Source organism: Phyllostomus discolor, chromosome 1, assembly GCF_004126475.2.
Source record: "Phyllostomus discolor isolate MPI-MPIP mPhyDis1 chromosome 1, mPhyDis1.pri.v3, whole genome shotgun sequence".
NCBI classification, from domain to species: Eukaryota; Metazoa; Chordata; class Mammalia; order Chiroptera; family Phyllostomidae; genus Phyllostomus; species Phyllostomus discolor.
This window is the reverse complement of record NC_040903.2, coordinates 181,797,112-181,821,795: the sequence shown is the minus strand read 5'-3', so window position 1 is coordinate 181,821,795 and position 24,684 is coordinate 181,797,112. Positions and strand designations below refer to the sequence as shown.

The 24,684-nt window shown below is 45.1% G+C and overlaps 1 protein-coding gene across 2 annotated transcripts in view; it reads right to left on the bottom strand.

Moving 5' to 3' along the window:
• Positions 1-24,684, bottom strand: part of SAMD4A (sterile alpha motif domain containing 4A) — a 205,091-nt gene that overhangs the window by 69,995 nt on the left and 110,412 nt on the right. For both annotated transcript variants that reach the window (XM_028507348.2, XM_028507351.2), the window contains exon 3: positions 9,314-9,832. In XM_028507348.2, the coding sequence (XP_028363149.1) occupies positions 9,314-9,832 (519 nt within the window). The remainder of the gene's footprint in view (positions 1-9,313; positions 9,833-24,684) is intronic.

Below are 24,684 nucleotides of genomic sequence, written 5' to 3'. Positions count from 1 at the left end.
CATGAGTGAAAAGGGAGACTTGTATGTAGTATATGTTCTCTTCTAGATGCTTCACACCTCGATACTAGTGATAGATTAGGAGACTGAGCTCAGTTTCCCAGTGCTGGCCACAGTCACCCCTTCGCCACTGAGAAAGTTGGGTGTATCAGCTCTCCATTGATGCCACTAAGAGTCTGCCTTTCGGGAAACCAGAACTAAGATACATGTCTGACTTTACTTTAACGTGGGTATAGCAAGAGTTGTTGTTGTGTGTGTGTGTTTTAACCCCAAATGGGCAGTAGCTCTTGAAAAAAAATCCCAAATTGCATGTCCCTGCTCCCACTATAGAAATGTTTAGCATAGTGGTATGGGAATAAGACCACTCATACCAAACAGAATGAATGTTTACCAGATTGTTTACCAATTCTTAAAACAGAATCATCAGCCCTGGCCGGTGTGGCTCAGTTGGTTGGAGCATCGTCCCATAAACTGAAAGGTTGAGGGCTCAATTCCTGGTCAGGGCACATACCCAGGCTGTGGGTTCAATTCCCAGGTCATGGTGTGTACGGGAGGCAACCGATCAATGTCTTTCCCTATCTCTCTCTCCCCCTGTGCCCTTCTCCCCACCTCACTTCCTTTCTGAAAGCACTGAAAAAATATCCTTGGGTGATGATTAAAAAACAAACAAAAAACAAAGCACCTTCAAACAGTCCTTTCTTCCAAGAGAATCCCATCATGGTGACGCAGCACTCACAGAGCGAAGGTGGTTGTCAAGAGGCCCAAGGTCTGGGCAGCAGGCACTGCCCCTGGTGAGCCCCCATTTTGTTCTGTCTTTGAGCTCAGAAGGGTAGAAAACCCACATTTGGATTCCACATGCCCTGGAGTTTCAGCATCGCCAGGATCTTTAGCTGTAATTTTTGCCAGTTTTCTTTTCTATGGCACAGACCAAGGAACTCATGAGAGCACCCTTCCTACTGATACTACTCTGGGCTACATTACCTGGTTTTCTTTTAAAATGTTTCCTATCCCTTTCTTCATTAACATCTTCCTATCTTTTTCATACACATACTATTTTTAATAGGTAATATTTGGCACTAACATGGTACTCGCTTCAAAAGATAGAATGAAAAGTAACTCCCCCCCACTCCCTGTGTGTCAAACTTCCCAGATCCACATTCCAGGCAGTAGGTACTGGTTGTTGGCATTCTTTGAAAAAGAAGAGGGACCAAAATCATATACTAGTCTTGTGGAGTGTGTGGTTAATGCTGGATATAGCCGGAGGATCTCCTGGCTTTGGCAGGTGGCGACTTTCTTAGATTAGCCCGGCATACAATTCTTGGCATTTCATTCTCCTCCTCCGGCTCACCCCAATAAAACAGCACTGGATACTCATCACCAGTGCACTGTGTGTCGAAGGTTAGTCTACCTTGGAAGCATAGAATGAAAGGCCTGAAAAGGGTCCCGAGGGGTCATCCAACATCATGCCTTCATAAAGAAGCAGCAGTTCGGGGGAGCGTAAGATCACACACTGAGTTAGGGGCGGAGCGACTTTCCTAATCCCCGATCTTTCCACTGTGGCACCAACACTCGGCACTCTGGGACTGGCCACCCTCCCCTGGCCTGTACTGATGTCTAAGTTATCTGCATCAAGTCCTGTGCTGTTACTTAAGGGTCATTTTTATAAATTCAAATAATGTTCTTACATTTATTACTAATTTAAAACATTACTCCTATTAGCAATGGATCCCAAAGAAGCAATATTGACAATTACTCTTTTTTTCTTTCTGGTCCATTTTAAGGTACTTAGTAAGATGTATCACTGAAACAACCCTTCAGGGGATAGTGGTATTTGTGGCAGGCTGGCTCTTCAGCTCTTTGTAGAGCTGAGCAAATTATCTTGATTTCAGTTCAGTGTATTGGAAGACCTTTGTCAGCGGGCTGCCCCAGGGAGCCCATTACACCCTAGTTTACTGCAGAGCCTGGGCCAGTGGGAGAAGCACCCCCTCCTGTATCGGCATTAACGGCCAGTGCAGAAATAATAATGAGGGCTATCATTTGTTGGGCATCTTCCTCCTGGCAAGTGCTTCACACACATTTCTCACTTAATCCACACAACACCCTGAGAACTAGTTCTCTTTACTCATCTTCATTTAACCAACTTGATGGACCAACCAGTACTCTCCATTCCCATTAGACTACTCACTGATGCCCGCGGCTCATCGACTGTTTACGGGCTGTAATTTACTTGTGTGTTTCTGCTCCCCCCAGCCCACTTACAGGTATGCCAGGAGTCAGTTGAGTTTGTTCCCAAACCTGCTTACGCCAGCGTACTTATTATGGTAAACATGTAATATTAAAAAGGATAACTGCAATGATGACATATGAATTATAAAAATGTTAATTGCACAAAACTTCCTTATGTGCTTTAGAACTATTCATTGCTTTGCTTAAAAACCTGTTGAATTTAATGTGATAGGCACTATAAGCTAGATTATAAAAAGAAAAAAAACAGGATCTAGAAAGATTCTGTACTCTGTTTTTTCCAATGTCCTCAAATTCCTGCTCCGTTTTAAAGAAATCACAGACAATAATGCGTCAGGGATGTGATATGTGCAGTAGGGACAAAGAACAGCCACTGTCAGGAGCGCAAGGAAAGGGTCATAACTCAATACAAAAGAAAGCATATGAGGGTATGTATTTATGCTTCAAGTTAAATTATATAAGGTCTTATGCCTTTTTAATACTTCCCTTCTTGAAATGGCTATTGTAATGAACACATCGACTACCTATCCTGATCAAGTCAATTAAGAGGTCTTCTACTGAAATTAATTCTAATTTTATAGATGAAGAAAGGAGGTTTAGAGGTCAAGTAATTTGTCCATAGTCACACACCTAGTTACAGGTGGAGCTGGAATTTAAAACCCAGTGATGTTCTTGATTTTGACCAAGACTGCCTCATCATTTATAACTCAAACCTGAACATCTAAAACACCACTTAGAGACTTAGAATTCCCTTTGCATTGCAGTGTCTTACTGTGCAAAGGAGAAAACTAAAGTACAAAATAATCTTGTTATAAATCTTTTCGCTCCATATGGGTTTTGCTGGGCTTTTCCAAAAGGATGCATCTCAGCAAGGTTGGCCACGAAACAAATCTCTAAAGCAAGCCCTGTGCTCTTATGTCTCTACTCTCTAATTCTAGCCATGGAATTTGTCTATGGAAACAATCCACACTTTTGGCAAAGAATGATTACCCCAGAGTATGCTGGGAATTTTAGCCTTTCTCCAATCCGCAAAAATCCTTCACAGCATTTTCCAGATTTTGGACCCCCCTGCCTACCTTGCTTCCCCATCTCCATACGCTTCTCTTACTTGACTTATATCTGAGATTTCCTAATACTGTATTTTACCTAACAGAATGTTGAGGACTAGGGTGAGATAAGGGAATGGCAAAAATGATATTTCCAGTGCTTAAGATTTGGAAAGTATACTCGAAATTGATAGCATTTACTGCCACTAAGTTCACCCTCACCTGAAACCATGAAATTTAGGGTTTAATTTGCTTGCTAGTAAAGATATCAAATACACATTTGATATCTTTAAATAAATAAATATATATTTAAATATATGTATACATATATGTATGCTACATTCATAATACAACTTTCCTCAGTATAACCTGAGTATGTCCCAGAAAATCTTAAAAGCGAGACAAGTAAAAAGTAAGTAAACACAAGATTAAACTACTCCTTGTTCAGTTGTGTGTGGAGCAGTCGCTGTTAGCGCGACACTAAATTTATGAAATAACAGCAATCATTTAGCATGAAGCATGACACTAAAGTTTGTGAAATAATAGAAGTCATAAGGCTACAGGGCTCCAAGTCTTAAAGCAGCCATCCCACTCATCTCTTCCTTGTTCCTCCCCTCTTCCAGGCTAGTCCAATTTAAGCTGTTTATTCAAGACAGAATCTGTTCAGTTTTTGAAGTACAGTGGAGAACTGGAAACACCACTGCCTCCCTCTGAGGCTCATAGTGTTTAATAGGCCCCACTGTCGTTAGAGTCTAAAAAACCCCTCTGGAGAGGAGACGGATGGCACAGCCTCATGACCCAGAACGCACGTTGCTCACGCGGGCTTCCGGCTTTTCCCGAGCGGTGGAATCTCAGACTCACAATAAACCAGCAGACTTGTTGCTTGCTAGAGTGTCTTTCTGATCTTCCCTAAGCCCCGGAACACAAACACTAGACATGGTGAGGAAAAACACAGTCCTGTAAAACCTCTGGACTCTTGAAAACGGAAGAAGGATTAGGTAGTGGCGATACCGGGTCCTCCGAGCCACCACTGAGCCATCTTCATGATGTGGTGGCAGGAAGGCCAGTGGCAGACTTAAAAAAGTTCACCCCAAAGGGGAAGGAAGCTGAAGCTAAAAATACATCATGCCAGCTGTTATAAATGCTTTTCAAAGGAAGCAAAGCAACTAGAGTTACCTCCTTGAAGAGCAAATGAGGGGTTAAGGAAATAATGGAATTTTTCAGTTACAAGCCAGGTTGGCTAGAATTTGGGGAGGAAGAAATTTTCCACCAAGAAAGTCTGTTGGTAAAAGACAAAAAAAATTCCCTGAAACTTCAAAAGGATGGGGATAACCTGCAGCCTCCAAGATAGAATCAGATTCCCCAGACGTGTCCTTCCTTATCAGTTTCCAAGAGGCCGCTCGCAAAGACGTCTTTTCTTCCCGGGCCTGCCTGAAGCTGTACGGTCTCTCTCCTTCCCTTGAATATGGGTGTTCTGGTGTTTTTTGCATTCTGACTAGAATGAGTCTGAAGTGGCTGGTGGCCTTGACAGAAAATGTGAAGGGCAGGGAAAAAATGAAGGACTTCTTGAGCCAAACAGTTATCTCTGAAAGAGCTGGCCCTGGCTGCCTAAGGGGATGATCAATGGACTTGGAGGGGTTTGTCCAGTGGCTCCTAAAGGAGCCACTGCCCCTGAGGTCCACGTGGCCCCCCCACTCACCTTGCCTGCTGAAGCAGTGTCATTGCAACTGCTGGCCCCCTCGTGCTGAGCAGCCATCTTTTCCACAAATGGACAGCCCTCCACCCCCAGAGAGGCTAAGAAATAAGGACCAAAGCTCAAGGAATATCCAGGCTTTGGATGCCTCAGCAGTTTTGTTTTTTAACTTTTAAGTTTGAAGTCATTACAGATTTATAAGGAATTGCAAAATACAACAGAGAGAGGTCTCATGTACCCATTGCCTAGCCTCCCCCAAGGTGACAATTTTCACAGCTATAGTGTAAAAACCTTACATCGAAACTAGGACGTTGACCTTAACACGATGCAATTAAACAAGATGGTAGACCTTTCTCAGATCTCAGCAGTTTTTGTACACATTAATTTTTTTGGCATGAATTTGTATATAACTTTATGGGCGTTTTATCATATGTATAAATTCATGTAGCTACCTCCACAATCAAGATAATAGTATGTATCTGTTAGTATTGAGCTCGAGTTGGTAAAATAAGTCACAGCAAAGCAAGAGTAACAATAAATGTCACCATGAGGATTATGACAGAAGGCTAAATGACCAATTTTATCACCAAATACTGAGTAAATTCCCAAAGACACTTTTCTTGTTTATTCTAGAAATTCATTAATGTCAAGAACATCTGCCCAGTGAGCTGTGGAATTGAGTAAGTCCCTACCATTCAGCAAACACACATGGCAGGGTGGGCAGACAGGCTTTGGCTCACACGCCATCTCTTACTCAATTATAGTGGCTGCCTCGAGGGGCACATTGAGGAGGGTCTGGAGGCCCCATCTGGCAAGAGTCGGATATTATCTAACAGAGACGCTCTACCACGAGAGAGTAGCAGTTGGATGCATGCCAGGAATTTGTCATCTCCAAAATTTCTGTGACTTTTTGAGCACACAGTGTTCTAGGTGATGGGGAGGAAGGATAAAGACACACATCCTGTCCCCCCAGGAGTTTGTAATCAGGAAAGGGAGGTGAACATGTGGACCTAGAAGGCTAAGGCCAGCCATTGAAGTGGATGGGTCCGTGCAATCGAAAAGCGAGCCCCTCCTGAGAACAGCTCCTCTTCTTCAGGGAGTCACACAGAGGCAGGTGTCGGGTGGGGTCTTAGATCTGCGTGCTGTAGAGGACACTGATGCTGGAGGGTGGCCGCTCCCCCTGGGGGCAAATTCAGGGCCCGAGAAAAACAAAGGTCTACTAGCTACCAATGGAGTCGATCTCTGAGGATGGGATGGGAGGGAGAGGCATGCAACCTTGAATTCAGAGTCAGACCTGGGTTCAAACCCCAGTTCATCCACTTTGCTAATCTGTGAAGTTACTTTGCTGCTCTGTGCCTCAATTTGTCCATCTGTCAAATGGGGTAACAGTAATATCCATATAATGGAACTATGAGGATTAAATGAATTAACGTTGATGAAAAGGGTCTTGAAGAGCACCCAGCATGTAGTAAACACTATGTAGTTGTATGCTATTACTGTTAATTTACTTTTTATGATCTATGATATCAACTTGCTTAATGTATCATTTTTATCATCAGAAAAATCAATTGAGATTAATAAAAGAAATACTATAGTTCCAAGATGTGCCATAAGACTGTAGAAAGGAGAAGTTCAAATAGAACATTTTGGAATAATTTTTGTTACCCAAAGCTTCTGAGTTCTTGCTTCACATTAGGCTACAAAGATCAGTTATGCATTATTTTCAAATCCAGATGTGAAGAATGATAACAAAAAAACCTGGTATTACAAGGACTTGAATAGAAATAAGTGTCTTTCTAGGTCCTAGGCTGCCAGCGAAGAGTGGAAAATGGCTAGAAAGGCAGTCTGGGGCAAGGAAGGCGGTGTTGGCCTCCACACGGGCAAAGGCTGTGGGCCCTGAAGGAGACCAGGAGAGCCTGGCTCTTTTTCTGAATGGTGTGCTTTTTCAGTAGGAGACCAGACAGGAAGCAAACCTAGAGATGCTTAGCCAGGTTTAATGCACCTTATGTTTGGAATTGCTTGTGATGGCTGAGACAAAGTTGACCCAAGTTACCTTGTGGATGGTTTGTGACAGCCAATACTTTGGTCTGGCATGAGCCTGTGGGACCAGAAGGGACCAATCTGCACATTTTTGCTCTGAGTCATCAGACTCCCAAATAGCCTTACAAGGAGAACGAGGTATGGAAAATACATTCTTTCCTCTCTTCTGATGCAATTCACTATGTTGCTTAATGGACTTTTCAACCTGTCCCAGTCCAGTCTTCTTCTATCTCATGGAAGAAAGGCCCAGCTCAAACCTCGCTGTAACAGAGCTCACTTGATTTAACTTCTGTCTAAATAGATGAAAATAGGTTGATTCTTGTTATACTAGGGCTTAGTTTTTGTCCCCTACTCCTAACCTTATCTTAATCCCTTCCTTGAAAAGCTCTGCATGGCTCCATCATCTACTTTTAATGCCTTCAAAACATCATTTTTCTCCACCTCAATGTTCCAGCACATAGTAAACCTGACATGTGGTAAACACAATGCAGTTCCACGCTATCGCTGTTAATTTACTTTTTTATGATCTACGGGACTGATTGATTTAATGTATTATTTTTATCATCAGAAAAATCAATTGAGATCAATAAAAGAAAGACTATAATTTGATACCATCTCGAAAGGACTAATCTTGTCAAGACCTGACCCTGAATGTGTACATCAGCAGAGACAGAAACGTGGTGACCCATGACTAATTTCAAGACACACGATGTAAAACTCAATCCCTTACAATGCAAAAGACCAAGTGTTGAGAGGGCAAGTAGCTCAGAGCTGGACTCCCTCCCAGCTATCAGCGAGTTTGGTAACAATGACTAGAGTCTGAAGCTGACCCAGGAAACGTGAGCCAAGAAGCTCTGTCATCCCAGCCTGCACTGTCTGCGTTAATCGCCCCAGCCCTCGCCCTCCATCACCCAGAGGCTGGCGAAACCCTTCCCTGCGTTACTTGTCCGTGAAAAAGACTGTCATCAGAACCACTTACCTAATAAATTACTGATGCAGTTATCATCTAATTCTCAAAATGTGCAAGGTATTGATATCTAAATGTTAATATAGGAAAAAGAATTTTTTTGAGAACTTTTATGAGTTTATTTGGGCCAAACTGATAAAAATTGCCAGGAAGCAGTATCTCAATGTACTGAGAAAATGCTCCAGAAGGAGAATTTAAAATCTCACGTTGCAGCATTGGCTTCAATGCAGTATCCTAAGTATTTCCTGGGTTATTACACTAAGGTACTGTTTCAATTAAGGTAGTTATAATGCAACACTCCTCTGTTAGAGAAAGCCATTTTAAAGGGTCTATTAGCCAAAAGATCCAAGTGGAGACAGAGGCCAAGAGGCCATCATTGCCAATTCTTAATACTCTCCTCTCTTTTAACTGGGGGTTTCTGCATGTTGACAGGCACACAGTCTAACTGCAAAAAGCTTTCCCCTGAGGAAGTGATCTCAGCACTGACACTGTACTCACAGACACATGCCCACTAGCATCAAGGAATTCTGTTTAATGACGGCCCACTCTCCCCAGTTGCTGCTGTACAGAAGCACCAATGGCATTTTGAGAAGACTCTAGCCCTTGTCCCAGCTGTGGGCAGGGTACTTTGCTTTTGTGGTCAGAAGAGCAGGAGGCTGTCCTCTGCTCTCCCCCCTGCAAAGCAGGTCCTGACCCACGTCTCCTAAGGGGTTAGACTGAGTGAGAGAAGGCCACAGCATCCACACCAGGCCCCAGCACAGAGCAGCATTCTCAGCTAGCAAAACTGCTCCCCGCCAGGAGGAACAGCGCCCCCCACAACTGGGAATTAAACCAGGAAATGCAAACAAGGGGTGGGAACATTCCAGGGTGGAAAAAAAAATAGAAAAAGAAAGAATAAAAAAATGAAAGAAAAAGGGGAAAAAAAAGAGAAAATGCACAAAGCCCGTGAGGCTGTCTGGTTAACCATGGGTTAGAAGGAGATTTGGAAAACCACACGCCCCCAGGGGCGTGCCAATCCAAGACCCCAGGGTGAAAGACTCGTGGGTGAAAGGCATTTCACCACTTATTCTCTCTTATTTTTAATTTTTAAAAATCTATTGTAATCCAAATTTGGACCGTCAGTCATTTTTACCTGCCCAGCATTTTCATCCTTCCAGAGTCAAAAGAGCAACAAAGATGGGGTCCGAAGATCCCCTCCCCACAGCCAATTCCAGTCAGCCCTTCCATCCCTGGGTTACGGGGCTCAGAGCGGACACTGCAGCGGGACATGCCACACACAGCCAGTCACCAAATCACACTGCGCTGAAGGGCTGCCAGGGGACTTACTTGTACTTGTGCTGGTTCCGATCGTATTGATTGTGGTGGGGACGGATGAGGAGGAGTAGAGGGGCACGTGGCCATTCTCACACCCCAGACTTTTGTCTTGCCAGTTGGAGGCGTTGATGCAAATCCCAGAATCCCGAGAGTTCTGCCACCCATTGAGCTTGTCGTCGGAGTTCTGTCTTTGGTGATAGTAGTGCGTCTGCCCATAATCCACAGAGTCTGAGCGGCCCCGGTTCTGGCCACCGAAGCTGGTTGACGTGCGGTCCTCTAAGTGGTTCAGCCACATGGCCAAAGCACTGCGGTCTTCCAGTGAGGTGGCTGGGTGTATCAGCGCGTAGGACAGCAGCTGCCTGCTCTCCTCGATGTGCTGGTTGTGTTCGATAGAGTGCGCCAGGATCTTGGGCAGCAGTTTCATATACTCTACTTTTGCGTCGAGGTTTCCTGGCTTCAGCAAAGGCAGGTGAGTTAACAGGAGGGAAATCACTTTATCCTTGGATTCCTGTTGCCATTGGTTAATGATTCCTGGAAAGGAAAATACACAGGGCAAATAAGTAAATACAGCCACAGTGACCCAAAACTCCATACCATAGAGAGAATGCCGGTGGATTAGTGCCCCAGTCTATGGAGCTTGGCTAATTTTTCTCAAAACAGCCAATGCATTGGATTGGACAACTGACCTCGGGTTACCAGGGGGCAGTGACTTCAGTGCAATATGGAACAAACGTTCTTAGGTGTTTGGGTCCTCGGTCTAATCCTCATTTAGGTCTCCAAAGAGGCTATGACCACTTTGGTACAACCAAACAGCATTACAGCTCTGTTTTGTTCTTGTTTTTTTTTTTTTTTTTTCCTTAGAAAAGTCTAGCTACACCCTCAGACAGATGGGGGAGGGGAAGATAAGGAATAAGAAACTCTTTATTAAAAAGCAAGTATAATTAAGGGTCCATATACTGGAGTTCTTGAGGATGAGGCTGCTTCTCACCCTGCCCCCACCTCCAGGCATCTGTGGAACAGCGGTTTAAACCCTGGTAAAGGCATCTGTGCAAAGTTGGTAAAACTTCGATGGAGAAAAGTGTCAAGAAAAGAAACAAAAAACCGCCCTCGCCATCGCCCGCACATTGCTCACGGGACGCTGACTCAGAGAACGACTGTGAGCTCAAATCTCCAGTGAGCGAGGGACTCCACACTCCGGGAGCACCTCTGATCACACAGGTAAGCAAACCTTTTCCCTCTCTGTACAGGTCTGTTTGGTTATTTTTATTGTGGCAAAATATATATAGCATCCTATTTACCATTTTAAGAATGTTTCAGCATACAGTCCAGTGGCAGTAAGTCCCTTCTCAGCGTTGTGCAGCCACGACCATCGTCCACCCCCAGATCCTTTTCATGTTTCCAAACTGAAACCCTGCACGCATCAGACAGTAACGCCTGTCCTTTCCTCCCCCTCTTCCCCTGCTGACTGCCATTCTACTGTGTGTTTGTGACTTTGACTGCTATAGGGATCTCATATAAGTAGAATCACACATTATCTGTCCTTTTGTGACTAGTTTATTTCACTCTGCATGATGTCTTCCCATTCATCTATATGAAGACCTGTTTTTAACACATGCAGAGGGATCCCTCTTATCCTCTTCCGATCAAAACACAGACTGGTTGCCTTTAGGTAAACGTGAGTAAATAGTGCACTTCGCCTTGACTGGCCTTTGAGAAGCAGCTTGTTGTGGGAACTGAGAGTTACCCACAGGACCTGGGGTCACGGGAAAGAGAGCTCCCTTCTAGCAAAGTCATGCCTGACAGCTGGGGACCTCAACTTCAGCCCACTGATGACCCTTCAAGGATAAGCAGTCCTGCTGGCTTTCACACAGCGTCTGCAGGGTTGAAAAGGCGTTCCTGGAATGTAGCAGAAGCGCTTCACTCTTCTGGCAAGACACAGACACATCGGAGTAAGCTTAAGAGGCATCACTGACTGTAAGTTGCGAACACATCAGCCGTGTACTCTAAGGCCTCTCAGAACTACAGGGGTGTATGCAGAGAAGAGGATCAGGCAAGGTATGTGATAAAAAACATGGGCTTTGGAGTCCGGGAAACCTGGGCGGGAATCCCAGATCTGCCACTTAATTTGCAGTGGAACCCTGGTCAATTACTTAACCTCTTTGAGCCTCAACTCCCTCATCAATCACATGTTTCCAAGAGCATCTGCCCTCCTTGTGTGGAAGGATTAAATGAAGTAATGTATCAAAAACCCATTCAAGTACTTGAGGGTACAAATAATTCCTTTTACTTGCCTCTGCATTAGGCAGGCCCACATGAGAGCAATATTGGGTGGTTTTGGTTACCAAGTTTTAAAAATAATAGACCTGGGAGGACCCAGGGAACATCATTAAACATCATGAGAGCTGGGAAACGGCAACCAAGTCAAAAGGTGAAAGAAAACGGGGTCATGAGCTTCTGACTGAACAATATGAAAAGGTGCTTGAGTCCTTTCCAGTGGAGATCTAATAAGGAGATGAACAGTTAGCTCTTTGAAGAGGATGTCTTCAAATTGAAGGAGGGAATAAGATGTGATGTGGAGAAGAACCAAGCACTGGCATGACAAAAGACCCAGAGAAGTCACTGGGAAAGGCTCTACGATCTGCCCTGGGGGCATGAAGAATAGAACTGGATGGTCTACAGAAACAGATAGAAATAAAAATTTCATATAAGTGGAATATGGGATCTAACATAAAGAATTTAAAATTTTCTAGTATTAAAAGTAAAAAGAGGTGAAATTAATTTTAATGGTCTGTTATTTAATCTATCAAAATATTGTTATTTCAGCTTATAATTAACCTAAAATTACTGATGAAATACTCTCCATTCTTTGCTTTGTGTGAAGCCTTTGAAATCCAGGGCGTGCTTTACCACACTGACAGCGCATCTCAGTCCGGACCAGCCACCGCTGAGGTGCTCAGAGGCCCTGTGGGGCTGCCGCTACCGACCTGGCGCAGGGCTACAGACGTTCAGATGGGGAGGGGCGGCGGGTGGGAGGGCACAGATGACCTCCTCAGGGCCCTCCCGGCTCCCAGCCTCTATATTTAGCTAACTGCCACCTGACACAAGACAACCCTCGTGTGTTCCACTAGGTATAGCCTCCTTTTTTTCGAGTAGTTCCGGGAGATAAAAAAAGCACCAAATCTGACTTTCTCATCAATATGTTTTCAGCAAGCACCCAGCCTGTTATAAATCATGAATATGCTTGGGCTGAAGACAGGAATCTATTCATTAAGCCCAAGGAGCTCGAGAGGCGCTGGCAAGAAGCAAAAGGGCCTGAGAGGAAGATGAATCTATGCCCGATGCCAACACCGATCAGATGTGGCTAGTGTACACCCTGGAAAAATGTATGTTTAAAAATAAGATTTGGGAACAGCCTTGAATAAAAGTTCACAAGGCAGAGGAACTCTCTCGATTTCTGCTAGGTCACTTCCCTGTTTGGATACTGTACCCTTCCACAAAGGTCAGTCTAAAAAAAAGCCAGGAACAAAAACAAAACGTAAATAGGACTCAGAGTACAAACTAAACAGTTTACCTCTGTGCAAGCCCTCTCTGCCAGGTAGTAACCTGGGTTCCCTGGGAGGAACAAGCACAGCAAAGAGGAAAGGGAGATGAGAGGCCACCGGCCCTGGTCCCTCCCAGGTCTGAAAGGGTTTCTTCTCTATCCTGGGGGACAGGATTGGATGGGGTGGGGCTGTGACGTGCCTAGGAAGACGGCTCTGACTTTTGTTTACTGCCACTGGGAACATGGACACAAGACCGCCTTCTGAGGGCTCGCCACCGCGACTGGGTCAAACCGCTTCTGCTACTGCCCAGCTGCCAGGCTGACAGCTCAGAGCACTGAGAGTTTTCTGTGTGCTGGGCACTCTTCTGAGAGCTGTCATGTAATTAGTCATGGAGTCCTCACTAGAAGCTTATTTCTCACGAGGTCCTATTATTAATGGTAGGTCCTGTTACAGCTTTGTTTTACAGAGGAGGACACACAGAGGCACAGAGGGGTCAAGTAACTTGTCACAGGTCCCCAGCCTAGTAAGGTGGCAGAATGGGAGTATGAAAATTAGCATAAAGATGCATAATAATTATCATGCTTGAAGAGCTTGGACATAAGCTAAATACATTAATATTTGTATTACATACTATGTAATTATGTAATACATGAAATATATAATTATACACATGTAATATATAATTACACATAAAATTAGCATGTATTACATTTGTAAATATAATAATATAATCATATTAATGAAGTACATGGATCAGAAGAGCTGGTCAGCTATGAAAGTGTAGAAAAAAAGGAATTACACAGAAATGTAGGTAATACCTATTGTGGTTTATTTTATTTTATTATTTTTATTTTTCCCCCACCCAAGGGGATTTTTTCATTGCTTGTTTTAAAGAGAGTGGAAGGGAAAAGGGAAGGGGAGAAACATCTATCTGCTGCCTCTCGTACGTGCCCCCACTGGGGATCAAACCTCCAACTTCGGTATATGTGCCCTCATGGGAACTGAACCACAATCCTTAGGCTACAGGAAGACACTCCAACCAACTGAGCCACACCAGCCAGGGCACCTACTGTGGTTCTAACACTTGTCCACAATTTCCCTGGCACTCCTCTCCAAAAGGTGGGGCCTAATTAGTACCCTTCCTTCTGAGTGAGGGCTGGACCTAGTGAGTCACCCCCAGCAACAGAAAGTGGCAGGACAGAGTGTGACTTCGTGAATTAGGTAACGAAAGGCACCACAGCTTTTGCCTTGCTTTCTCGGATCACTCACTTGGGAAAAGCCAGCTGCCATGTTGTGTGGACTCTCAAGCAACCCAAGAGCGGGAGCTCTTGGTGGGGCGGAACCAAGACCTGCCAACGGCCAGCACTGACTTGCATGCTGCGAGAGGAGGCCGTCTCGGAGGCCGAACCCCCAGCACCAGTTACGCCTTCAGACGACTGCACTCCAGACAATACTGAAGGACCCTGAGCCAGAGCCACTCATAGTCCCGATCCACACATGCTTATTTTTGTTGTGAGCCGCTAAGTTTTGGGTACTTTGCTATGTGGCCAAAGATAACTAATGCACCTATCCACGTGCCCCTCTAGGAAAAAGGAACTTTGAGGCCTTTGGGTAGTGCAGTCTTCCGGGTGAAGTCATTCCCACTCCGAGATGAAGTCATGAAGCAAACTTGTTGCCACTTAGCCTCCCTCGTCCTGATTAGCCACTCACCAAACAACTTTGGACTCTGATTTAGCTTCCCAGGTACCTTCAGGGAAAGAATGAACTGATCATACAGACTCAGGGTATTTCTAGATTCTGCGATGATGATCTTTCAGGGCAACTTATTAAATGGTTTTTGATTATGATTTGGCTTCCTGTGGTGGCCTTGCTGGGTTGATTATATGGACTTGGAGTACATCTGGTCCCTCTGATGATGATGGCTCCCCTGGCAAATTAATAAGCCAGCAGTGCAGGCTCTACTTCCTTGTTTTCTGCTTGGTACTGAATCAGTGTCTCGGGGTGAGCATCCCCAGGGCACTGATGAGAGTGAGCATCTCCGCCTTCAAAGAGAAGCCAGGCCCTACCTCTGGGACTTGGGACATAATGGCTCAGTCTTGCCCAGCTGCCCACTGGCCTTCTTTGTGGCATCCACACCACCTTCCAGACAGAAAAGGGCCTTTACTGAGATGTGCACTCAAGGGATTCTCCTTACTGGAGAAGGCCCAGGAATTCTCAACATTTTCAATTAATTGATCACTTTTGGGAGGCAGTTTTTATTATTATTCACTGCAAGATCTTTCTATTCAGCAGACAGTCTGGAAAAATGGCAGTCCAAGCACAGCAAGGTTCAGTGATGCCAACTCACCTCTATTACCTCCTTGAATACTTTATTAATTCTCTGGGTAAAGGGCAGGGATGTAAGAGTTTGCTGGACATCTTATGAGGGTAAAAGTTAGTGGTTTATAATTTATAAACCAGTGACATAGTAATAAAAAAGTATCTTAGTAGAAGAGCTATAATTACAAACCATGAAAACCGTCCCAATGATTGTTGATGTGACAAAGAGTGTCTTTAAATACCAAGTCTGGTATTTTTACTGCACAATGGTATGTCAACGTTTAAGGGCTCCAGTTATTAGTAAATTACCCTGGAGTTGCTATTTTATTATACCTTTGTTCTCAGTTTAATAACATCAACCATCTCACAAGTGTATTTAGGCAATTTGCTCATGCGACAAATGTCTGGAAATTAAGTACACACATACAAGAAGTACATATTAAATCAATGTGCTAGAGAATGCTAGTGGGCATCAAACAGTCAAATGTTCCTTGGAAGAATTTATGTTAAAACTCAATCCTAGACGTATCATGTAATAAAGGCTTGCAAACACAGTGCAGCTCTACACAACTGAAGGCCAGCCAGCCAGTGGTAACACCTCACACCACATATTTAGTGAGCTGACAGAGCACCTGAAAATAACAATCAGGGGGAGACTGGCAAATGGTGGGATTCTCGAGTTGGCACCTGCACCTGCCTGCTGTCTCCCAAGGTACTCTCTTGAGCTAGAGATGACTAGGGAAACAGCCCCATCATTTGGTGGAGCTCTGCAAGAGATAGGGATTAGGCCAGTTGTGATGGGGGACCCAGACAACATGGCGTGACAGAGTTCCTATAGCTGCAAGCGGTGCTTAGAGCAGGCTCAGGTGACTGAGAGGATGGAAACCCTCTCTCTGCTTTCAAGGAGGGTGATTGCTGTCTTCCAAGATGGTCCCCTGGTACTCACGCCCTCATGTCCTCTCCTCCCACAATGAATCTGTGCAGGTACACACGATCAATAGAGTGTGGCAGTGGTGTTCTGAGAGTAGGTCATAAAAGGCACTGCAACTTCCACCTCACTCTCTTGGTTCGCTTCCCCTGGGGAACGCTAGCCACAACAACTGTGAAGACAGGCAGCCCTGGGAGAGGTCCCTGTGGGGAGGGACGCAGGCTTGCTAACAGCAGCCAATACCAACTGCTAGCCATGTGAGTAAGCCACCCAGAAGTGGGTTCTCCAGTTCCGGTCAATATCTTAACTACAACTTTGTGAAAGACCTCAAACCAGAACTACCCAGCTAGGCTGTCCCAAATTTTTGACCCTCAGGAAACTCAGATAAATGTACATGAAGCCATTACGTTTTTGAGGTAACTTGTTACACAGCAATAATTAACTTGGTAAAAAGTCACTCAAAATGACACTGCCCCTGAATTCATTAGAAAAGGCAGGGATCTATATGTAGCAGATTCCAGGGCCTATTATAATCACTGGAGCTTTCTCGGAGAACATGAAGATCCTGAGATGCTGGTCATTCCTAGGTACCTGACCATCCTCAAAGGGCAAGAACCAAGCAACTCTGGTCCCAACAGATACTTGCCACCTACTTACTGCTCCAGAGGGATCTATCTGGTCATCTCTTCAATGAGGACTTTTCCATCTCAGTCACTTTGTTTCCTGGGTAGTAACAGCATGGCTGAGTGCTCCAAGCGGGGAGGCTCCTGTGTTCCTAAAGACCCCAGGCCAACAGCGAACTAGCCCTGAGATCTCAGCAAAGGGCTCAAGTTAGGGGTGAGACTCACCTTCAGGCTTCTAACCTTCTCCTCATTATGACTTATTCATCCGAGGTTGCCCATTCCCAGCAGGCACGAAGAACAGGCCGACTCCCTAAACCACTTGCCTCAGTTCTGACCTCTGGCCTTGCCTCCCACATTTGCGCCTCTAGCCCAGGTGTCATTCTGAGCTTCAGACTCTTACATCCCAACCGCCTCCTCTACATCTCTACTCAGAGGATCTCAAAGTTAACCTGCCCAGACTGAACTCGTGCTCTTACTCACGAGACCTGCTCCATTGTTCTTCTTCCCTATCTTAGCCAACAACTCTTCCATCTCTTTAGTAGCTAAGGTCGAAACCTTGGAGTATCCTCGACAATCCTGTCTTTCACATCCCATAATTAATCTGTCAGCAAATCCTGTCTGCCCAGTCTCCAAAATATATCCACACTCTGCCCACCTCTCACCAAGCTTTTGCATCCCATCCCACCCCCAGCAGTCTATTAGCGATGTAACAACCAGATGACCTTTTTATGCCAAAACAGCGATTTTCAGCCAGTGTGCTGGTGCACGGTGGCGTGCCGCAAGGGGCACACTGGTGCACTGCGAGGATTTTTAAAACATGCACTTCCTGACTATTTAGTCGGGGCACTGACCTCTTTTCCCTTAGATTGTCAAATAAAAAAAATTACAACAGCCAACACAGCAATAACCATCTGGTGTGAATGAATCAAAATTACACATATTTTTTGTCAGACGAGCAAAAAATATATTTTTTTTGGTGTGCCGCAGAATTTCAGTAATTGGTTTATGTGTGCCATGAGATGAAAAAGGTTGAAAATCGCTGTACTAGAAGATGTCACGTCATCTGTCTGACCAAACATTCCAATGGTTTCCCATCTGACAGTGGGTAAGAGCCATACAATGGCCTGTCAGTCCCTCTTTGGTCTAGACCCCTCCCTGCTGTGTCCCTCACTCATTTCAGTCCGTCCTGGCTTCCTGATGTTAAACCTTTAACATGCCAGACATGTGCCTACCTCCCAGCCTTTGCATTTGCTTTTCCCTCTGGCTAGAAGACTGCTTCTTCCCAGGAGCCACAGTTAGCCCCCCTTAGTTCTGTCTGCACAAATGTTACCTTTCTGGTGAGACCTCCTCTGCCCACACTGTTTTAAATTGCCCACATCACCCCCTCACTCTACACTCCCTTATCCCCCCACCCTGCTTTATTTTCCTCCATAGCACCCATCTGTGACCTGCTGTGGATCAGTTATTTTCTGTCTTTCCCCACTAAGCTCAATTAATAAGCTCTATGAAGGTAGTGGAGTTGTCTCCATTTTCCCATGCATTAACATTTCCTTATTAATCACATTTTTTACTATATAAAATTGTGCCCAGGCACTTTGTTTAATAGTGGATTACTTACTCCAAATCTTACGCATTTCCTAGAAATTCCCTTTAAATGAAGTCGGACGGACTGGGTGACCTGCAAACAATAGTGGGCACCCGCTGTCACCCAAAACTGTTCAGTTACCCCTTTCTCATTGAACTCTGCAGAATTCTGATTACTTTCAGCTTTAATGTCAAATAAAAACAAGAACACATAAAGGAGGAGATAAATTGATTACCTCAATTTTCAAAATCTTTATTACATCCTCCTTCCCAACATTCTATTTAGAATGGAAAGTTTCCCTGTGTGCTAGAAAACAAAAGCATAATGAGCACTTTTCCTGATTGTAACTGACACCAATTAAAGTAATCTACATGATAAAGATTTGAGAGGCTGAGACAGCAGAATTAAATGTATTTAATACACTCTTTTGCAAACATCTGTTGAAGAAAGGAAACCAATGCCAATAGGATTGTACCTACAAGTGTTTTTAGCCTTACGTGATTACGTTCTAATAAAACCTCATAAGAATGGGCCTTCCGAGGTCATATAAATTAGAGATGAAGAGAACGTTACCTTAGTCTTGACAAAATGCAAGACAAATCCTTGCAAACCACATTCGGCTAGTTTTTTTTTTTTTATATATATATATATCAAAACCCCCTCTGAGGAGAGGCTATAAACGTTCTAAAAGCAGGAAGCCTTCCCACTCACTAATCTCCTGCGCCACTCTTGCACTCCCAGACCACCACGGACAAAACCCCACATACCACAAAATGACTCTCCGATAGTGTTTCAAAATAATGAATTAGCAATCCTCTTGCCAACCTTACAAAGGGGAAAAACATGCTTTGTACTCCCACAGTAAGTCCTCATTTAACGTCATCCATAGGTTCTTGGAAACTGCAACCTTAATCAAAACAACGTGTAATGAAACCAATCTTACCATAGGCTAATTGATACAAACAGGAGTTACGTTTCTGCAGCATATTTCTGGTCACAAATATATCACAAAACTTCTAAATTAAGACCAAAAATGCCTGTCAAATTAAACTCTGAAATAAATGTGAGCCTTACGTACATTTAGGAAAGATGAAAAAACAAGTAACGGAATTCTTAGTTGTTCTTTTCTGAACTGCTTACTCCAGCTCAGGGTCATGGTTGGCTGGAGCCTATCCCAGTAGCTAAGGGTGCAAGGTGGGCACTGACCCTGGCCAGGATGCCCTTCCATCGTAGGGTCACTCCCACTCATACCCACACTCACTCGTACTGAGACAATGTAGACACAGCAGTCCACCTCACATGCGCATCTTTGGGAAGTGGGAGGAAACCAGAATACTCACTGTACACCCACGCAGTCATGGGGAGACTATGCAAACTCCACACACACACAGTGGCCCCAGCCAGGAATCGATTTTTTCCTCACTAACATTATAACAAAGTTGAACAAGAAATGATGCTATTCGAGGGCCTGCAGTGCACTCAGATTCAGGCCTTATTCCATGAGCAGCACTGGAAATGAGAGCCTTGAGAGGAACGCACCGTGGTCCCCGCAGCCTCGTTGCAATAATATTTGTTAGCCAACTCCAAGAAAATCCTGGCAGTGTCCAGTCAGAGTCAACAAAGGAGTGTCTTGGGAGGAATATAAACAGGTCAAATCAGACAAGAATAGTTTATGGTCAATCCAATAGACCTAAGTGAGCAACAGCCACCTCATACAACAGTGTTACAAACCTCCTAGAGTCTGGGAAGGGCCAGAGTGAACAAGCTTTACCTCTGACAACAGAGAGCTAGTCTATGTCTTTAAATGAGAGTAGGCTGTTAAGTCAGTGGGTCCCACACTTTCTAAGATAATGAGGAAGTTGCTCAACAACGTACAGACAAGATTTCCCATCTTGAGGGATGAGAATCTATGGTGCAAGTGTGATTGTAAGAGCCCTGTGATGTGTGTGACTATGTGAGTATTATCACTAAGGAATGGCACATATGCATTTCCAAAATATACATGTCAGAAAAGTTGATGGTAAACTTAATGTATCACTCATTCATGTATGAAATCTGAAATACATGTACAAGTTATTCTACAGAGAGGGGATGAACAGTTCTGTGGAGGCCGGATATTCCAAGTCATGGTCACAAGTGAACTGTTACTGAATTTGAAAACAAGGGCCTAGTCCACTGTACTGGGACAGCGTTGGGTGACCTGGCCTAGGGGCACAGCCAATCCCACTCTCTCTTCCTCATCAGGGTTAGCCCTGCAGAGGGAGTTAGAGGCACACCTCCCTTTCTGGTTCTCTTGAGCTATCAGCCAACTCCAGGAACTTATGCAAAGGTAAGCAGAAAAGCAGCCTATTACCACCTGTTACTTGTACACTGAACTCATTTTCAGGTTAGTAGGTCTATGGATGCAATCAGAATAGGATTTTCCAGATTGTTTTGAGAAGAGGAGCCACTTTTTAGTATCCGAAGTCCTCTGGGGCAGTAGCAATATAAAAAGGAGAAAAGTTAGAAAGGACGATGGTAAAGGATAAAGTTCTCTAATCTGGAACGAGACTGGCTGAGGTCACTTCCCTCTTTCTGGGCATTGCACCGTGAAATTAAAAAGACCCCAAGGTCAGTGGCTGGACCAGAATCGGGACTAACCAGATGAGGACCCTTTGCTTCAGCAGACTCTGTGGGAATGTTGCAGGGGAAGACAAGAGCTCGGAGCTATTAAGCCTCTCATGGGTCTTTCCCCGGGTCTCATACACACCAGCTAGAATTCTAAACCAAAGGAAGACACAGAAACAGCGAGAGGACTTAGGCCACACTGGTCCAGAGCTGGGAGTGGTGGCTGTGATCTGTTTTGTTTCAATCTAGCTTTATACCACCACCTTTGGAGGTGGATATATCCATTCATCCATTAAAATATTTATCCTTGGTCCCTTATCAATGTATATGGCTAGGATCTTTCACTTTTGATGGGGTGTACTGGGTCAGAAAGAGCCATGGGAAAAGTTTCGCACCCCATAGAAACATCTGCAAGATAAAGAATCTGGAGAGAATCAAACCAGAGGGGTAGAGAAATACGAGTACTTTTAAGAACGTCTCCATTTGTGGAACCAGCAAGCAGCTCTGTAACGAGTAGAATCCATTCTCTAAAGTAACCCCAGAACCCACAGAACACCTCCAGCCAGCAGTCCACACACTATGCACAAGAAAAACACAAAAGAGCTTAATCGATTATCACTATACAAATGAAGACTTAACCTTTGGCTGTTTAAATCTTAAGAGGGATCATTATGTATCTCAAACATTCTCTGCTGTAGATATACCCTGTTTACACCTGAACTCTCTCCTTCCCGCCCCCACACCGTCACCCATGACATGGTTTAAGAATCTGCCTCCCTCCCCAGATCCTGTTGATCAGCTTGGGCCCTCACTGCCTTCTCTCTACCCTACAGGTTACTGAATGAGGTACATGCTTGTGCGACACTTTTTCTCCAGTCAGACCCCACTTCAAGGGCAGGGACAGTGTCTGCACTCACGTGTGTCCCCTACTCACTTTCCCCACCATGTAGATTTACAGGACCAGACTGGATGAGAGTTACTTGCACCTTTTCTAGCACAGCCGACAATGCAGCAGAGCTGGCTGCTCCTTTTTGGCTCCATCAGTCTCTAGTTAGGGTGCCAGTGTCAGCTCGTCAGCGGCGGAAGCTCTGGACCAAGGCAGGATGGGGAGAGACACTGACAAGTGAGCACCGGCCTCTCTTCACAGGTGAATGCTCCCCGGTGTCCTCACCTCAGCCTCCTCCCTCAGCCCTCCCCAGCCGTCTGCACACCGCTCACCTCCGCTCGCATGCACACAGGTGTGGGCCCAGCCACCCATAGATTCGGACCCCAACACGCAGGTTATAAGTACCTAAAAAGGGGGCTCAGTTGTCTTGGGCCCCCTTTCTGAGACCTTCACTTCCAAGAACTGTAGGAGTATCAGGTGCTTTAAGTGACTTGAGGGAAAGGAAAAGAAAGATGATAGAGCATAGGGATGGAGGGCACAGATTCTAGCTGCCCTGTCTGAGTTTGAACCCAACCTTCCATTTGGTTAGCTTTGTGTCCTTAGGCAATGAATGCACTTAACCACTCTGTACACTTCAGTTTCTTCACCTGGAAAATGGGACGCTCCCTACGACTATTGTGCTACTTGGATTATTTGATCTGTATAAAGCACAGGGACCATTGCCTGGCCCACGGCAAATACTATACAGTTTGTGACAGTTAGCATCATGTAAGGCAGTGGTCCACAACCTTTTTGGCACCAGGGACTGGTTTCATGGAAGACAACTTTTCCAGGGCCAGGGGGGAGGGGAGAGTGGACAGGACGCAGAGCTCAGGTAAGAACTCGAGTGAAGCTTTGCTTCCTTGCCCACTGCTCACGTCCTGCTGTGTGGCTGGTTCCCAACAGGCCATGGACCCATACCATTTCATAGCCCAGGGTTTGGGGGACCCCTGAGCTCAGGGATTGGAATGATACTCTATGGGACCCTCTCTTGCAGGCAAAGGAGAGGGATGAATAGGAGAACCAAGAAGGCCTAAGGCACTGGTTCTCAAAGTATAGAGGGGGTCACACACCTGGGAACCTGTTAAGAAAAACAAATTCTGGGACCCCATCCTAGATTTCCTGCATCAGAAACTCTGTATAAAACCCCTTTAGGTGATTCATATCCAGACTTAAATTTGAGAACCAGTGGTCCAAGGAATGAAGAGAAAGTCATGTCCTCCCATTTCCAGCTATTGGATGATCAGCCAAGTTAAGGCTGATGTGAAAAACAGGTGGGAAAAATGATTTCCCACCAAGAGAAGGGTTAAGAGGAGTTCATTCAAAGAGTGGTATGAACCTATTTTTTGAGAGGAAGTTGGCAGATTTAAAAAAACACCCACCACATAAGCAAGTAAAATATAGTATTTCTAGGACAGGGCTGATCTTTCAAGCTTCCCAATAACAGCAATGTTAAAAGGAGTGATAACACCTTCTAAGCCTAGCCAAGGGAGCCATGATTAGGCCTGTGGGGTTTTAAGGGTCCATTAGAACAACAAAGTCTGACCAAGCCTGAGGTAGCTGAGTAAAAAATGAAGGTCAGACTTTCCGTCCTAAAGCATCTTTACCGTAGAATCACCCGCTCCCAAACCACCCCTCCACAGTCTCTGCAGTGCTGTGCTGCTCTGAGGAGGAGGGTGGGGATGGGTCTGCAGGAGGCCAGGAGAGGCCTGGACCACGGAGCCAGGGCATTACCTCTGAATGGGTGCTCCAGAGAGCCGTTCGCTGAAGTGTCAACTCACGGGTCTGACGATGAACCACGAGATACGCAGCAACCGGGCCAAAATTCTCTCTATTAGAGGACCATAATATTTGGCTGCGTTTGGGGGGGAGGTCACAGACGCTGAACAGGTTATATGGAGCTGAACACATTACAGTTGAACCAGATGTTAGGTGAAAAAGTTGCGAGTTGATGGAATTATCACACAAGGGGTTGCTCCATTTCCTCCCTCTCCACTTTGTCCTCTTCCTTTTCTTCCCTGTTCTGGTGTCCACTGGCCACAGCTTGTCATTATTGAGTGTCCAGCTGGGTATTGTGATGTCAGAGGCATCACCCGCAGTGGACAATGCCTGAGGAGAGACTAGCAGCCCAGTCCAGGGCCACGTGGAGGCACGTGGCCCTGATTGGAGTTTCCACGATACCACCTCCTTCCATTTACCTGATAGCATCTCCCGTCTCACACATCTCTGGAAGCCCTTATCCTCCTTTCCAAAACCAAGATGATGCCTCAGGGAAACTGAGGCACAGAGAAACTCACCCAAGGTCATACAGCAATACCTTGGTACAGCAGTGAACAGTGCCAGAGCTTCCTGACCACTTGCCCACACCAGTCCAGGGGACCCGGCTGCCTTTTATAGAAAGTTTCCACACACCTTCTATTCCTAACCTCAATCACAAGCATCGCCGGTCCGGCAGAACCCTCTGTGTCACAGACTTAGTAACGCGCCCCATTTAGGCCGTGAGCACAGCCTGTTTGTGCCGGACACTGAATTCTAGATATTCTGCTCGGGCTGCTTTGTTTTTATTTCAAACACAGCAACCAAATCAGGGCTTTATACATCAACAAAGCTGACTTTGATTCCCCAAGAAAAGTCAGCAGCTTACCATACACAACCCTTCCAAAGTCCTCCCCAAGACGCCCAGAACTCAAGAGTCTGCAGTTGGGGGTAGGAAACAGACTTGTTCCTAATTCCCCAAGGTGAGGCAGGGCCCATCTTTTCTTGTTTTCATTTTGCCAGCTTACAATAACAGGGCTGAGAAAATGCAAGACAATCTAATAGACTGAGATCATCACTTTTAAGTATGTAAGATTAC